At 35.9% G+C, this 14,336-nt stretch overlaps 1 protein-coding gene across 6 annotated transcripts in view; it reads right to left on the reverse strand.

The window, feature by feature from the left end:
• The window catches only part of PIK3C2G (phosphatidylinositol-4-phosphate 3-kinase catalytic subunit type 2 gamma), a 366,531-nt gene that overhangs the window by 229,604 nt on the left and 122,591 nt on the right, over positions 1-14,336 (reverse strand). For all 6 annotated transcript variants that reach the window (XR_007406483.1, XM_049102678.1, XM_049102677.1 and 3 more), the window contains 2 exons: positions 12,354-12,468; positions 4,434-4,564 (listed from right to left, as the gene is read on the reverse strand). Coding sequence is in view for 5 of the 6 variants with exons in the window: in XM_049102678.1 (XP_048958635.1) it covers positions 4,434-4,564; positions 12,354-12,468 (246 nt within the window). In the remaining variant the exon portion in view is untranslated. The remainder of the gene's footprint in view (positions 1-4,433; positions 4,565-12,353; positions 12,469-14,336) is intronic.

The following is a 14,336-nucleotide window of genomic DNA, read 5'->3' on the forward strand; positions in this document are numbered from 1 at the left end:
GGGCCCCTGTCCTATTTTCTCACGACCTTCCCCCCCCAGAAAGTCCTCAGAAGAAAAAGTTCCATAATAAAATTATTATTATTACTAAGCCAAGTTATTTTGTTCTGATTAAATTCCTTTTTCCCCAATATTGACAAGATATTTTTCTTTTACTTTCTTTTAGTGAAGCATAATTAACATCAAAAGGAATGCACACATTCATTTCAATACATTTTAACAAATGCATATACTGAATAAAAACTACACTCCTTTCAAGATAAAAGTTTTCTCATGCAAACAGAGATAAAACACTGGCAGGATTTCTTTCACTCTATATTACTATTATCTATTTTAGAACTTGATGTAAATGGAATCAGAATAAATACTTTTATTTATAGTTCCTTTCACTCAGAAATTTGACTATAATATAGGTGTGTGGGTGTGTCTGTGTGCTTGTTTGGGAGTTGCTAAGTTTCTTATATCTTTATAAGTAAAGTTATTTGGGTTGAAGTTTAAAACAAATTTGTGAAATTTTGACTATTAGCACTTTTTTTTTTTTTTTGGCCTTGATCTTTCTCTCTACTCCTGTGTGTCCAATACACATATTGTCAGTATTGTCTGACAAGTTATAGAGATCTATCACAATTTTTATGATTATGTTTTTCTGTACTTAAACATGGTGTATTTTTCATTGCCCTCTCTTCAAGCTCATTGTTGTTTCTTTATTATGCAATCTAAGCCATTCCTGGGATTTTTAGAAAATTTAGATATTGTGTTTTTCAGCTTTTAAAAATTTCCAATTTTATTTACTGAGACTTCATTAGTTCACTCATATACATTTTTTTTTTTTGTAAAACCACACATGTCTTTATGATAGTTGTATTAAAATCATAATCTGCTAGTTTAAATATATTTGGATTTGTTTCTGTTAACTGCTTCTTCTATTCTGGGCTATGGTTATATATTCCTGAGTCTTCCTATGTCTAACAGTTATTGATTGTATGTTAAATATTTAAGATGCTACACTGTCTGCACGTTGCCATCTTTTGGGTGTTGAAGGTTTCATTTTTTAGTAGGCACTTTAAATACTAGCAGATCAGCTTTAGCCTTTTGAGGTTTGTTTTTATGATATGTTAGGTTTGGGCCTAGCATAGTCGTTAATCTTGGGCTACAGAACACTTATTCTTAGTATGCATCTTTCTGGTTTCTTTGTTGAATGGTTGGGGTGTTCTGGGATCTTCTATAATTCTTACTGGTTAATATTTCTTTTTTTTTTAATTTTTATTTATTTATTCATGAGAGAGAGAGAGAAAGAGACAGAGACAGAGACATAGGCAGAGGGAGAAGCAGGCTCCATGCAGAGAGCCCGACGTGGGACTCTATCCGGGGTCTCCAGGATCAGGCCCTGGGCTGAAGGCAGTGCTAAACCAGGGAGCCACCTGGGTTGCCCACTGGTTAATATTTCTATGCCTTCCAGCATTGTGTAATCTGTGGAATCTACATTCATTTCACACCTCCCTGTGGTGGCTCTTTTGTAGGCCTTACAAAATTTTTACCTGCTCATGAGTAACTTAGTACTTAGTTATGTATTTCTGTAGCTCCTATCCTTCTGTACTGTTATGGTCTAGAAATTCCAGCTGCCTCAGCATCATTAAACTCTGATCTCTGCCCATTTTTTTTTTTTTTAAATCTCAGCAAGACTACTTTGATAATCTTCTTTGATTATACCTCCCAGAGCCATGATGTAGAAAGTGCCTCCAGGCTAAAAGCCACTTTATTCATGAGTTCACCTCAAACCCCATCCAATTTCTGAAAGCAGTTGTTTCATATATATTTTTCTTGTATCATATTCCTTTAAGTCAGGAGGATTAGTCGAGTAATAAGTGCCTAGCTATTTCCATAGCTAGAAATGGAAGCATTAAATTCTTTCAAAACATGTTTTTCTACCTTTTAGCCTGGAATATTCTTCAAATTAGAAACATTCTTTTAGCTGTTATCAAGAACATATATTTTTAAAATTTTTACAAATACTATACGTACATTTTTATTGAATCTCATTGAGTCTGAATTTCCTGACTCTGATTACATCTGAGAAATTTAAAAAGAATAATTGTCACCGTCTAAATGACAGAGTGTAGTATTTTGAAACAAGTTAATCTGATTTTTTTTGAAGTTAATCTGATTCTAACACAAATTTTATCACATTGAAGGCCATTCTTCATCTTTTTCACAATCCAGAATGAAATACTACTGTACTGAGCTTAATAATTGTATTGGAGTAAATGAAACAGAGGAAAATTCTGCTTGTTTTATGTATAAATTATTCATTTAAATAGAAACTGAAGGTCTAAACTGAGGTCTAAAACAAGTTGGGATTCATTGGGGTAAACTTAAAAATACAAACTTCTAATATTTTTTTTTAAAGATTTTATTTATTTATTCATAGAGCTGCAGAGAGAGAGAGAGAGAGGCAGAGACACAGGCAGAGGGAGAAGCAGGCTCCATGCAGAGAGCCTGACATGGGACTCGATCCAGGGTCTCCAGATCATGCCCTGGGCTGCAGGCGGCGCTAAACTGCTGCACCACCAGGGCTGCCCACAAACTTCTAATATTTAAAGGAAGTTACTATCCTAATTTGTTGCTTTTGATCTTTCTTGTTTGAATATACTTAAATTTTCAAAGCATGGCATCTTCTTCATATTTAAAAAAACATTACAATATGTTAGTCTGATATGTGACATACTTGTTAAATCTAATGTTTTATATTTTTGAGTAAATAATAGAAATAGAGTAAGAAATGCTTCACCTAGTTAATAGTAGTCTAATATAACAATGGATTATCAAAATGTGTCATGAGGACTATGAGTATTCTTGTTCCATCATTTACAATCCTTAAGGCAACTTTTTATATCAGATATTACATGAAGGAACTTTATTCATTATAACATTTATTTTCATGTATTATTTATCAGCACAGTGTACAATACTGAAAATATAGTGACAAATAAGATAGATGGGTTCCCTGCTCTCCCAATTCTTACAAATTTATGAGGAAGAAAAGAAAAAGAAACACATTAACGAACAAGAGGATAATAGATTGTGTTATGTGTGATATTAAAAGGTAATAAGATAGAGAGTAAAGAGAAAAACTTAATTAGATAGAGTAGTCAAAGAAAGCTTCTTCGAGAAGACCACAATTTAGTGAAGACCCAATCTACAGGATAAGATGATTCAGTTATGTGATGAACTGAAGAAGTATTTCAGTTAGAGGGAACACCAAATGAAAAAGTCTTGAGATAGGAGAGGGATCAGAACAATTGAAGTATAAAAAGGAGACTGATTCATTGGCTTGAAGTGAATGAGGAAAAGAGTATTACAAGGTGAAATTAGAGATTACCCAAAACAAAACTCTTGATCATACTCAACACCTCAGTCTGAAATGGCCCAAATTTATTCCTTCTCCAGAAAATGACTCTAACATCTGTCTATTTAATCATTTCAAAACTTTGGATTCTCCATTGACTTCACTTGGTTTCTTGTCTCTCAGTTGGCTTATCCTCTTGTTACTATTAATCAAGTCACGTCTTCTCAATTTCCAAAATAGATCTCCCAAATCCAGACCTTCCCCCAATATCTATTGCCATCCCCCTAGTTTTAGCCACCATGCCCTCTTGCTTAAAAAGTCACATCAACCATCTTGCATACAGCTTTCATTCTTACTTTCTCAACTTGTGGTACAAGGTATCACTCAAAAAGATTACTTAGATCACATGACTCTCCTGTTCAAAGTATTTAAAAAATTTCTTATTTTTGGAATAAAAGGCTTTATCACATTTTATATCCTCTCACAGTATACACATAAAAACTTATTTCCATAGCTTTATGCTTTTGCATGCATTAATCAGCACAATGAGCTATGGCTTAGATATTACCAAGGAGAAAGTACCAATATCACTAATTCTTTTATAGCTCTTCCTGGGATTTTATTTTATTTTTCAGAGAATTACTATTTGACAAAATTTAAATACTCCTTAGTCGCTAACTTAATGTTAATAAAACATTATTTATAAATTTTCTTTTTAAATCTGCCATGAAAATTAAATTTTGCTTTTTTCTATTTACTAAAACAACTTTTACTCAGTTGAAGGATGGTTGAGCAATGGTTTATCACTGTTAAATGCTGATATACATCTAATCAGTCTCTGTTGTACTGAACTGAATGATTTCCAATATTTTTATTTGTCCTTTGACTGAAGTAAAGTTGCTAAAAGCAATGGGAAAAGTCTTTAAAACCATACAAAATTACTAATTTAGCTCCTAAACATTAATTGATCATCCAGCAGGTGTGACTTCAGGTAACAAAAGGAGTTTTGTTGAAAGGTTCACTCTTCAAAGATATTGGTGCTTCCAGTATGACTGATCACCTCAAAAACAACACGACCTGGGTCACTTACAGTAAGGGAGACTGTTTCTGTGAAAGTCTGGCAATATGTTTTAAACACTCTTTTGGTGGTTCTTCAAGATTACTTCTATTTTCTTCAGAATCGAATTTCATATACTCCAACTCAGTAGCTGGAAAATCAATCTGAAATAAAGAAGTGATTTTTCCATGTATTGAATGCCTCAAAATACACCATTAATTTAATATTCTCTAAGGTTTGTAGAAACTAAAGGAAAATTCCTGTTTTCTGTGCTTTTTACAAAAAATAATTTATAAAAGAATCATTTGGATTGGAGCACCTGGGTGGCTCAGTTGGTTAGGCGTGCAACTCTTCATTTGGGTCAGGGTTGTGGGATTGAGTCCTGCATCAATCAGGCTCTATGCTCAGCACAGAGTCTGCTTCAGATTCTCTCTCTCTTTCGCTTTCTGCTCCTCCCCCCACTTGTGCACATGTGCATGCACATTCTCTCTCAAATAAAGAAATAAATAAAATCTTTAAGAAAAAAAGAATCATTAGGGTTTGGACTTGGTATTTAAATATACATGGCATTTAGCAATTCCTCATTTAGATTCATGGTATAAATTAATCTGTAATGTCTGAGGAAAAGAGAAAAAACATGACATTTTATAAATTTAAATGTTATATTTGTTCAATGCTGAAATTATATCCTTTCTACAGTTCAGTATTAAAATTTCTTTGTATTATTATTATTTTTTAAAGATTTTATTTATTTATTCATGAGAGACACACAGAGAGAGAGAGAGAGAGAGAGAGAGAGAGGCAGAGACACAGGCAGAGGGAGAAGCAGGCTCCATGCAGGGAGCCCAATGTGGGACTCAATCCTGGGTCTCCAGGATCATGCCCTGGGCTGAAGGCATGCACTAAACCACTGAGCCACCCAGGGATCCCTTATTTGTATTATTAAATGATAAAAATTGTAGATGGTAATTACACTTTTCTCAAGTAAATACCTGAGAAAATAAAGAGTTACTCTGTTTATTTCTATTTCAGGAAGTTTACAGGGCTGTGAACCACTCTGTATACATGAAATTTCTGGTAAAAATCTGTTTAAGTGTATAATCAAATACAGAATTGTTGCTCTTGCTCTGTAGTTCAGATTTATAGACAGAGCTAGTATTCAGGCCTCCTTTTTTTTTTTTTTTTTTTTTTTGCACAATGTGCTTTCCATTAAATCATGTTTCAGTAATAATCTGATTCTAGTAAATTTGAAAATCAGTTAACAAAATATATAGTTTCAAACTATGTAAATGAGCTAGATATTTTAGTGCCCCATATGTGTGTTTAAAGTTATAATCCATTTTTTCATATTAAAAAATCTAAATAATTTTTCTCTGCTGACCTATGTTGGTTTGGGGTCTCAGAGAAAATTGAGGAACACTATAAGGTGGACTGTGTGAGTTACAGCTTGAAATACAGTTGAATTTATTTGGGTTATTTTTTTTTTAAGATTTTATTTATTTATTCATGAGAGACACAGAGAGAGAGACACACACAGGCAGAGAGAGAAGCAGGCTCCACGCAGGGAACCCGATGTGGGACTTGATCCTGGGACTCCAGGATCACACCCTGGGCCGAAGGCAGGGCGCTAAACCACTGAGCCACCAGGGATCCCCTATTTGGGTTCTTTAGTGGAAAAATGTTTTGGCAGTTTCATAACCTCTAAAATTTGTCACATTCGTTTTTGGTATAATTTTTGTTATACTGTATCATTTATTAGTCAAATATGAAAAAAGAACTAAATCATAGAAAAAGCAACATTATAATAAATTTTGCCTCTTCACACAAAGATTAATTTTAGTCCCTTAGGGAGAAGTAACTCCAGTATTAGCAAGAGTAACTACAAGTTACTCTTTGTATGCTCAAATGTTTTTAAACACATGAAACAAAAATAGTAGAAATAGTATTTGATGAGCTAGTTCAATATTATGTTGGTTTTAAGCAAAGAGCAGGGTGGATGAGTAAACTAAAGCTACTGGATGAGAATATAGAAGTATCCTTATGTACAAATATATAATAAATTATTTCATATATTTCACTTATGAATTTTTAATTTCTGATATATGAATGTGGCCCTATACAGATTGCATTATCTCATATGTTATTACTGATTCCTGACCCATTGATAGAAAATATTAGAATTTCTCCCAAAAGCCTCTTATTCTAAGTTTTTCAAAGAAGTGAAGTTCCCCCAAAGTATATGTTATTATATTTGCTCTAGAATTTTTTTGAGTATCATGCATTATGGTAGATATAAAAAGTATCCATCACTTTCAGAGAACTTAAAGCCTAATTAAGGAGAAAAGATATACATTAACAGTTAAAGTATGGTTATGGTACTATATATATATATATATAGCACCCCAAAGTTGACTTCAAGTCAGTAATGGCAAACGTGATTCTGGTTTTCTCCTTCTATGATCTTCTATGATCGTGACTAACCAAGCCTGGCTTTGGTCTCAAAAATATTTTTAATAGAGTGTTCCATGAGATCTCCTCAGATGTTTCCATTGTATATGCCATGACATCTATTTATTATATTACATTCCTGTCTCAAGCATTGAGGATTCCTGATTTTTAAGAACAACAAAATTATGAGGCTCTTTCCTCTGGCATACAGGATAATATTCAAACCTGATTACCCTATCCTCTAATTCATACCTCCTTATATGTCTGGATATTGACTTCTTGTGTTCCACTTATGCCTCTTACTTCATTTCATCTCCTCATCCTTCTCCATTTACACTTGACCACCATGGTTCTTACTATGACTTCATGACTTGGAATTCCATGAGAAAGCTTCTCTGAATATCCACAGTGTCCATGACCTACAAACATGCCCATAGGTACCCATGGGCCCAGGTTTGGGCCCTCATGATTCTGTCAACTTGTTCAGAGAACTACCCCCTGGACTGTAGATGTCTTTTGGATATTATAGGGCATGTGAATGTTAGACCATAAGTACTATAGTAGTTCAGGGGAAGGAAGAATGCCTACCAACTAGATGGCAATTATAGTGAGTTCTAAGGAAGGAACTGTAAAAGAGTAAGACATAAGACAGTCCAGGTGTGATGGAAAAGAAAAACAAAAAACAACAACATCTGCAACATTAATTAGGATACAAAATGTACTATGTTCTAAGGACTTGGTATCAATAAGACTGTTGCTTGCCTTAAGATTGTTGATAATAGAGAGTAAATATCTAATACAATATTAGGTAAAGTAAAATACTTTGGGTGAGTAACTATGAACTGGTTTAAGAAGAAGGCCACTTACATAAAATGAAGAATCAAGCACTCTAGAATCTGGATTCCAATAATTGCAATAAAGTGCTAGGTTGAGAAATATCTGTAAGTTGGGCTATTATAGTGATCAGAGGTATGGACACATAGCACTGATTTTACAAATATATTTCAGGTACTATGCTAGATATTGAGGATAAAATACACAATGCTTTCAGAAATCAAAAAGTCAATGGGCAAAAAGCCAGTGAGAAGGAAATATAATGTCCATGTGTTGACAAAAATCTTATTGGTTATTATGTGAACACAGAGGAATGGCAATTAACCCTGCTTTGGATGGAAAGAGAGGACAGCTGATGGGAGAGATTTCTAGAGGAGGGTCTGTGGATCCTAAAAGATGAATATTAATTACACCAAGTCAGAGAAGAGGTAGGTAGTGGATGGTGAAAGGAAGAGGGAGGGCACACTGCAAGCAGGAAAGTGTTTGTAAATGCACATAAGGTAAAAGCAGGACAGTATATGTCAGAAACTACATTTTCAAAGTTGCTGGAGCTTGAAGTGTCAGATAAGGAGTGGTAAGAGAAACAATGGGAGGGGAGTCAAGCTGTAGAGCGTGACCTTAATTCTCTAGGCAGTGCTGAGTTATTGAAGAGTGTAAATAGAAGAGAGGCAGGTTCAAATTTAAGTTTTAGAAGGATCACACTTATGGATTTTGGATTGGAGAATGACAAAACTAAAGGCAAGAAAGCCAGCTAAACTGTTGTTCCTAGGAGGGAATTTCTGAACTAGGGCATATATGGCAAATTGAAAGGATACACTTGGGAAACCTATGGGAGATAAATTGGGAGGATATACTACATACTGAATATGGGTAGGGATAAAGTGGGAAGAGGCAAATGAAACAAGTAGGTGTATATGGGGCAAATGAACAGACATAAATAATTCAGAGGGTGAAAGCAGTTTGGAGAGAAAGGTGAGCTCAGTTTGGGATATGTTTTCTTTGAAGCTGTCTATAGAATATTCAGGTGGGAGTTTCAGCAGGTATGTGGCTATATTTGTCTGAAGCTTGTAGTGTGAAGAATCTGAACTAGAAATATATTAAGAAGTGGACCTGGATAGATACTGTGAATAAAACCTTAAAAATGAATGAGATCTAGCAATCTAGTGCTAGATATGTGTGTGTGTGTGTGTGTGTGTGTGTGTGTATATACACATCTCCAAGATAAATGAAAACATATGTCCGCACACAAACTTGTATACAAATGCTCACAGCAGGGCCATTCTTAATAGCCAAAAGGTAGAAACAATCTAAATGCATATCAGCTAATGATAAGAAAAAAAGTGTAGTATATATCCATGCAATATAATTCAACAATAAGAAAGAAATGAATACTGATACATGCTACAATGTAGATGATCTTTTTGAAACATGATGCTAAATGAAAGAAGCCAGTCGCAAAAAAACCCAAACATTTTATGATTTGATCTATATGTAGAATTGGTGAGTCTATAGAGACAGAAAGTAGATTAACAGTTTTTTAGAACTGGGGAAAATGGGGAACAGGAGGTGATAGCTAGAGGATATGGTATTTCTATTTAAAGTGATGAAAATGCTACAACATTGATGTTGGTAGTAATTGTAAACATCTTTAAATAAACTTTTAAAAAGCCCCAAAACAATGAATTGCACACTTTAAATGGGAAGGCTGAATGGTATGTAAATTCTATCTTAACAAAGCTTTTTAAGAAATTCTCCCAGGGAGAGTATATATACTGAGAATAGCAATGGGCAGCAGATGGAAACTTTGAGAACTGTCAACAGGGAGAACTAGCAGAAGGGAAGACTAGGAAGGAAACAGAGAAAGAATAATGAGAGAAGAGTGTTCTGTAATGGGGAAGAGAGAGTGCCAAAAGTTGCAGAGACAGCTAGTATGAAGAGAACTAAAACCACCACTGGATAGAGCAACTAGGAATAACAAATAAGCCAAAATACAGTGAATTTAGACATGAATGGGGAGGTGGGGAGGTAGAGGAGTATAGATTATTACTAAAACTCTGCTCTTAGTTCTTAAATTGTGATAGAGCCACTCCACTAGATTGTATACAGAGACAGGGAAGAAGTTGAGGGAGATCCAAGTTAATGGAATCATGTAATAATCTGTCCCCATTTCTGAACTCAGATCTACTTCACTCCATCCATTGCTTCTGGTCAGCATTTCAGCCACAGAAACTGAAAAGAAGGGGGGTACTTGAAGGATTCAGGTTCTGTGATATATTATATCCCTTCTCATACTAGGGTAGCTACCATGGGGCAGTAACTGCCTATCTAATAAAGACAACTGGAAAAGTATAGTTCTGAAAGAAGCTGGATAGAAATAGTGGAACCCTTTCATTCTATAGAGGTGACAATACTTTTGGTGACTTGTTCAAGGTCATAAAGTTTTCTGTTAAAAAGCTAAGAATATAATCCAGATTTTCTAACTCTGACGCTGATGTCTTTCCCTGAGACACATCTTAACTCCTTAACACAAATACTGTTTGCAGAACTTGTTAATTTCCTCACTATAATCTTTAGGCTGAAAGATTCTGCTCTAAATTTAGCTGTATAGGGCAGTCCAGGTGGCTCAGCAGTTTAGTGCCGCCTTCAGCCCAGGGCCTGATCCTGGAGACCCAGGATCGAGTCCAGCGTTGGGCATCCTGCATGGAGACTGCTTCTCCTTCTGCCTGTGTCTCTGCCTCTCTTGTCTCTCATGAATAAATAAAATCTTTAAAAAAATTAGCTGTATATAATTAGAGTGATATTGGTTATTAAGGGTTTTAACTTTAATACCCTAATAATTCCTATTTTATTCTGTATATTTTATCACCAATTAAAAATATCCTGAGAAATTTCCTTTTATGTCTATACCATTTGAAATTATTTTGTAAAAATTAGAGATTTAACTTTTTTCATATTGTTGAATGATTTACATGCCCCTCCTTTTTTATAAGATAAATTTGGTTATACCTCCAGATATCTAGTTGGAAATCTATGCTGCTATTGAATACTTGAAATTAATCCTCAGATTCCACTTGCCAGGATCTGTGTTCTAAAGGAACTATTCCTCTCATCAGAGAAGGATCATCTGATAGTCTCCCCTACTTCTTCCACCCCCATCACTGCAGATAAAGACCTTTCAAATCATAACTTCATATCCTCAAAGCTCTGTCAATGGTCACACTCAGAAGATTCTCATTAAGCTGAGGTAGTTTGTATCTGGCAAGCAATAGTCTGCTAAAAAATCCCTTTGTCTTTTTTTTTTAATTTTATTTATTGACTGATCACAAGTGGGGGGTGGAGGGGTAGAAGGAGAAAGAGACTCTCAAGTGGACTCCATGCTGAGCATACAGAGTCCAACTCAGAGCTTGATCTCATGACCCTGAAATCATGACCTAAGCCAATGTTAAGAGTCAGATGTTTAACCGAGTGAGCCACCCAGGTGCTCCTGCATTTGTCCTCTTAAAGAAAGGCAGTTGTTCTGTTACAATGGAACAGCTGCTAAATAATAAGTGACTATGATGCTGTGCCAAGATGGAAGCTGAACAAACACTCTTTTTCATCATCATGTCCATGAATTAGAACTAGATCTTTGATTGTTCAGTGAGGGCTTCCTCCTTTGCAATACAAGCCATGTTTTATTGGTATTATTTTTCTCTTCCACTTTGAACATCTTGCTAAATTTTGTCCCTTGCTCCAAATTTGGAAACTTAAGAACTTAGAGACTCCACTGGCTTTCTCTAGAGCAGCTGTATTAAACTGAGAGCAGTTTTATCCCTAGAGAACATCTGACAATATCTAGAAGCATTTTTTGATTGTCAGAACTAAGCAGGCTACTGGCTCCTTGTAGGTAAAAGCCAAAGATGATGCTAAATATTCCAGAATGCATAAGACAGCCCCTCCAATAGTTTACCTGGTCCAAAATGTCATTAGTGTTGAGGTTGAGAAATCCAGTTCTAGAGAGTGCTGCCCAGATAGCAATTCCCTATAGAGTTTTTCCGTACAGAGATGGAAAGTTCGTATTTCCTGCCTTTGCATATGTGGGAGGGGTCATGCCTCATATATCTGACCAATATGATCATTTATAATCAACACACAAGGAGGACTCAATAAGGACCAAAGCCTGGAATCATTAGCCACCTTTATTAATGATTACAAATCACAGAGAAAAGAAAAAATGTTGGATGGGTTTTGTTTGCAGTTTCTCTTCCTCCTAGACCTAATTGCTAGTCATATAGGAAATGTACTAGATTTGAAAGATTTTAAGGAAACATGATACAGTGCAGAGGCAGATATAAGATACCAAGTTAATAATCTATACCAATGACTATTTTCAGACAATGGAAAGAAAAATGGCAACACTCCATTCTTTCCTTCATGATCATGTTCGATGGAGAATGGCTAGAAATTGCTATTATATAAGCTGGGAGAAAAGTGCTTTAAGAGTACTGAATACAAAAATAAAAGAAATAGAGATTTTACAAATCCCAGCAGGTTAGAGGAAGAGAAGACTATTAAAATGTATGATCCTAGAAGAGAATTGTTTCTATAATTGAGAAGCTACTTATCTACTAGTATTTGCTGTGTATACTTTTTTTTGCCATGTATACTTTAATTTCATAGCCTGACACTTACCTGCAGGATCACTGAGGATGGCTGGCTTATATCCCACACTCCTGGAACTATCATTTCTATGGGAGGCTCATTCTGTAATGTCATGCTGAATAGCACAGACCCAAGAATGGATTTGCTACAAAAGAAAACACAGACAGACAGACAGGAGTCACTTCAAGAGGGAAGCTATTATTATATATAGACACTTTCTTTTGGAATGTAAACATAACCAGCTATTTCAGTGGCTGCATTCAATAGTTAGAATAGAAATATAATATTCCATGAGCCTAGATATTGATTAGTAGTTAATTCTAATATATAGCACACATGACTATGTTCACAGCTACATTTATTTTCCACATGAAAAAATGATTTCCACAATGGCTTCTGACAGGTATAATTTATTCTTAATATACAACAATATTGATTAAAAGATGGGACTATGAATCTTTGATTTATATTCTTGGACTTATGAGTGCCTCAAGTCAATAAAGATATCATTAACTCTTCAGAACATTTTTGCTCCATGAAGTGACTAAATTCCCTGGGCATTGTTAAAGGTATGAGCTCTAAATTTATAGAAAGAAAAGATTTAAATTAGCATATGATCTGTAGAATCAAAATAGTTGTGGGACTTCACAGAGGAAATGCTTCTAAATAGAAAGATTATTCATAGTCTGAATGTTTAAAAACAGGCTTTAAATTACCATTGTAAATGAGGGTGAATACAGGAAGAATTTAGACAGGAAGAATTCATGGATGGTTTTAACAGTTTCAGTAACATCCAAATCCACAGATCCTCATAGGAATTAAAAGAGAATCTACACTTGACTGTATGTATGAATTAGATTATTGGTAAAATGTTCCAATGATTACTGAGGACAGTCTGACTTTAAAATACCAAAGTAAAAATGTAAGCAAGTCAACAAAAATTAAATATAAGTTTATAAAGAGCTTTAAGACAAAAAGTAAGTCTTTTTGAAAATGCTATAGAGGGGGAAGGAACTAAGATGGCAGAGAAGTAGGAGGCCTCTAGGTTTGCTTTGTTTCTCAAACACAGCTATATAAATAACAAATTATTCTGAATACCCACGAAATCAATATGAGGATTTACAGAGCAAACTGTACAAAAAGAGGGAGAGAAGAGGCCACATCATGGAAGGTAGGAGGTGTGGAGATGTGTGGAAGGTGGGAACTCTGGTCACAGAAAGAGAAGAGAGAAAGAGGAGCACACAGGGATTGCACAAGGAAATAATTCCCCAAAACTATTGACTGGGAAAATAAGAGTGGCTGATTTTCACATCTGCAACCAGTAGGGCTCAAAAACTGGAGCTTTAGAGGTCCATAGCATGGCTGGAATAAAGCCCTGAGGGTGCTGCAGTGTTCCTGTAGAGATGGCAGGTAGGTAATCTGGGGGACAGAGGGTGTGAACTGTGGATCCCCTGAGACACACTGGAAGATGATTCCCCCTTCTTGGGGTGCATCTGAGAGTGGAAGCATTGCCTCTCTGGGGACAAAGGAGCTGGTGGGCAGGATTTCCCTCCCTCCACCCCTCAGCATAGATGCAAAGACACGTGCTGAGGGCAGCTAACCTGGACACTAGTTCTTTAGTGTGCTTTGCTCCAAACCTCACACTCCTGCACTCTGGTGTGACTTCCCTTCTGGGTCAAACCTGCACCCGTCCCAGTGCAGTGAGATCCTCCCCCAGAAGACCAGTGCAGGTCCCTGCCACACCAGGTCCCAAAAGTTTGGAGATTGACTGATTGATTTTTAAGTAGGCTCCACCTGGGGCTTGAACTCACAACCCTGAGATCAAGACCTGAGCTGAGGTCAAGAGTCAGACACTTAACCATCTAAGCCACCTAGGTCCTCTTAAAGGTTGGAGTTTTAAAACTCAACTTGCGGGATCCCTGGGTGGCGCAGCGGTTTGGCGCCTGCCTTTGGCCCAGGGCGCGATCCTGGAGACCCCGGATCGAATCCCACGTCAGGCTCCCGGTGCATGGA

This window comes from Canis lupus, chromosome 27 (assembly GCF_003254725.2).
Source record: "Canis lupus dingo isolate Sandy chromosome 27, ASM325472v2, whole genome shotgun sequence".
Lineage (NCBI taxonomy): Eukaryota > Metazoa > Chordata > Mammalia > Carnivora > Canidae > Canis > Canis lupus.